This window comes from Triticum aestivum, chromosome 6B, assembly GCF_018294505.1.
Source record: "Triticum aestivum cultivar Chinese Spring chromosome 6B, IWGSC CS RefSeq v2.1, whole genome shotgun sequence".
Classification (NCBI taxonomy): Eukaryota; Viridiplantae; Streptophyta; class Magnoliopsida; order Poales; family Poaceae; genus Triticum; species Triticum aestivum.
In genome coordinates this window covers 645,126,446-645,129,487 of record NC_057810.1, presented here as the reverse complement: position 1 = coordinate 645,129,487, position 3,042 = coordinate 645,126,446, and the positions used below count along the sequence as shown (strand labels likewise).

Below are 3,042 nucleotides of genomic sequence, written 5' to 3'. Positions count from 1 at the left end.
AGATGCGCAGTGTGATGGGCTGTAAAATGAACGACAGACGAGTGACACCGGATGCGCCGGACAAAACAACTCCGATCAAAGAATTGCACAAAATTTATAGAGACAGAACAAATGGACTGAAACTTTGATGAGACACGACACTCATCTATATGAGTTTTAACAATTTCGATACATGATTTACTATTCCGTGGACACGTTGCATCGATGAATACAAATCAAAACAACGAAAAAAATACATGAACAATCATACGGTATATACACGCACAAAGGAGATGCATGTACACGTCATCTGATATGTACACATATCATAGTATCGCAAGGGGGAGAAAAAAGAAATGAAAAAAAGACAAAAGAAATCTCACAAACTGCAACAGGTGCAGTGTATCGAGACAATACAACAATAGACAAAAAATAGGAGAAAAAACAGAAAGGAAAGGCAGCCCACGCTAGCGCACATGGGCTAGCCCACGCTGGCACGCTGCATGCACGCCCTGTGCGGGTTGCGCGAGCGCACGCTACAGATCGCCAGATCGTACAATCAAAGGCGAACATATTGTCAGATCATCAGTGTACGAATTTTAAAGACAAAATAAATCCAACGATGAGGAACTTAATTTCACATCTAGATGTGTGAAATAGCAAATCTGTTTTTTATATACTGCTAAAAAACAAAGTCCTTTTTTCTTTTTCTTTTTTGCGAAACAAAATGATATGGACACGGTATCTCGGGAGACCTTTTTCTTTGAGTTGTATCTCGGGAGACCTGAATCCGGCATGCTGTTGGGTTAGGACATCAAGTCTGACTCTTAACAACAACCTGTTAACCTGGAAGTATACTTATGTACGTACGCTTAGGCTTAGGGCATGCAAATCAGCGCGTCAAACCGTGGGCAAATTACTCGCAGGCACAACGTCGGGTCGACGGAGGACACGGAGCCGGAGCCGGCGCCTGACGATGGCCGTCTCGCTCCCAGACGATGCCCTCCTCGAGATCCTGGTTCGTCTGAACGAGGCGCCCGCCCTCTTCCGTTGCGCTACGGTGTGCAAGCGGTGGCGCAGCCTCGTTGCTGACATCTCCTTCCTCCGGCGCCGGTGGCCGGAGCACGCGTGCCCCTCCTTCGCGGGCTTCCTCATCAAGAACCGGCGCCGCGATCAGGGGGCCAAGGTGCTCGTCCCGACGCCCCAGTCGGCGCTGGGCCGTGGGCGCCGCAGCATCAGCTCCTTCGTGCCTACCTGCTCAGCGAGCCTGCTATACCGGGCGGTGCCGCTGGTCTCGCGTCGCGGCCTCCTCCTCGTGCGCCTCGTCCCTCCCCGTTCAGCGGACATGGACTGGGATGTCGCCTACCTAGCCGTCTGCAACCTGCTCGCCGGCACGTACAGCTTGCTCCCTCCTATTCCTGTACATGTAGGCTGCTTCTCTCTCTGCTCCGACATCGACTCGGGTGACCACGAGCGGAGCGGCTGCGCCATCCTAACCGGTGCGGACTGTCGCTCCAGCGGCGACGAGCAGCCACCATCAGGCAATTTGCCGTTCTTCTTCAAAGTGCTCATCCTCACGTCGAACTTCTATGACCTGAAGTTTGATCTCCACACGTTCTCATCTGACGAAGCGAGTTGGAGTACTCATACAAAGTGCTTCAGCGGCACTAGAGATGCCAACACCTACGGGTCATTCTGTCAAAGCAGCGCCGTCGTGCGCGACGGCACCGCGTACTGGCTATTTCGTGATACTAAGTTGGTGAGACACTTCTATCTTGTTAGAGTGGATGCCCAGGACAGCCAATTGTCCTTTACGAGACTCCCCGTGCCAATTAGGGTGCCAATTATGTATGACATGGATCGCGTGTGCCTTAGTCTTGCCACCGACGGCACGCTCTCGGTGCTACGAATGAAACAGACGGGTTCCGAGGTAGAGATATGGAGACAACAAGAGAACCAACATACAAAAACAACCGGTGCCTTAGAATGGCTGTGCTGTCAGACAATCGAGTTAATACCTCCTAGGAGGGAAACTCAAGGAAGGTGCGGCTTCTACATACTGGGGGAGAAGTGTGGCAAATTGCTTGTCAAGGACGAGTGCCGACGCTTGTACACCGCCAACCTCGAGACCGGGGCAATGGAGTTGGTGGCGGACTGGCCTCGCATGCGCCCCACCAGCATTCCGGATCTCGTGCCTTTGGAGATGGACTGGCCGACATTCTTCGTTTCTCGTCTTGGTACTGCCAGGTATATATATAGCTTCCTAGTCCTTTTCTGATATATGTTTTTCTTAATTTATTTTGCGGAAGTGATGGATCATTGATCAGCTAGGTTGTTTAAGTGTCACCTCTGTGTGATTGATTAATTGTCTATGTCACATCAATGTAGGTTATTTTACCGTGTTCTTTTATTTTATGCCTTCCTTGCAAAAAAAGGGTATATTTGATATGTGGGTGTGTGTTGCTTGTGATTTTTGTTTTCTGCTTAGTGACACCAGCCTTAAGTACTCATCTCCCGATGGCGAGGCAGTTCCAAGAGGAAGAAGGCGGCGTAGGAGAAGAAGAGGCAGCAGGAAGGGGCGTGGTTATGTTGACATGGCATATGTGATGACACAGAGATGACATATGGACCAAGAGGACTCACGACCATGGTGAGGCATCAAAGAGAGGAAAGGGGGTAACTAGAGATAATATTTGATTGTGTTTTTTTTCCAATTAGCACATGCGAGGGCATCACTTTGGTGTATTCAAATTATGGTTCATGTTATAGGTGTGGTAGTTATTTCCTAGGGCATTCTACAACCTTTCCATATGTGAAATACATATCAGAATCACTTTTTTTTCGAAAAGGGGGACTCCCCGGCCTCTGCATCAGAACGATGCATACGGCCACATTTATAGGTAAATAAGGATGTTCAACAAGGTCTTATAGTCTGAAAACAAATAAATGGCTAGCTCACAAAGAGCCACAAAGCCAAAAACAAAAGGCCGAAAAGCCACAACCGGCTGGCATAACAAAGATAGGTAAACTATTTGCCTATCCTGTTACATGACCGCCATCCAA

The 3,042-nt window shown here is 49.0% G+C and overlaps 1 protein-coding gene across 1 annotated transcript; it reads left to right on the top strand.

Moving 5' to 3' along the window:
* Positions 1-871: 871 nt before the first annotated feature.
* Positions 872-2,730, top strand: LOC123134678 (uncharacterized). Its single transcript, XM_044553883.1, has 2 exons — positions 872-2,226; positions 2,468-2,730. Exons 1-2 carry the CDS (start codon positions 956-958, stop codon positions 2,598-2,600), a joined length of 1,404 nt encoding a protein of 467 aa, XP_044409818.1. The 5' UTR covers positions 872-955; the 3' UTR covers positions 2,601-2,730.
* The last annotated feature ends 312 nt before the right edge of the window (positions 2,731-3,042 follow it).

Excerpts from the sequence above, each read along its gene's own strand:
- LOC123134678 (XM_044553883.1), top strand. The coding sequence starts at position 956 with ATGGCCGTCTCGCTCCCAGACGATGCCCTCCTCGAGATCCTGGTTCGT. Across the intron at positions 2,227-2,467 it reads TCTCGTCTTGGTACTGCCAG|TGACACCAGCCTTAAGTACT; the intron begins GTATATATATAG and ends TTTTCTGCTTAG.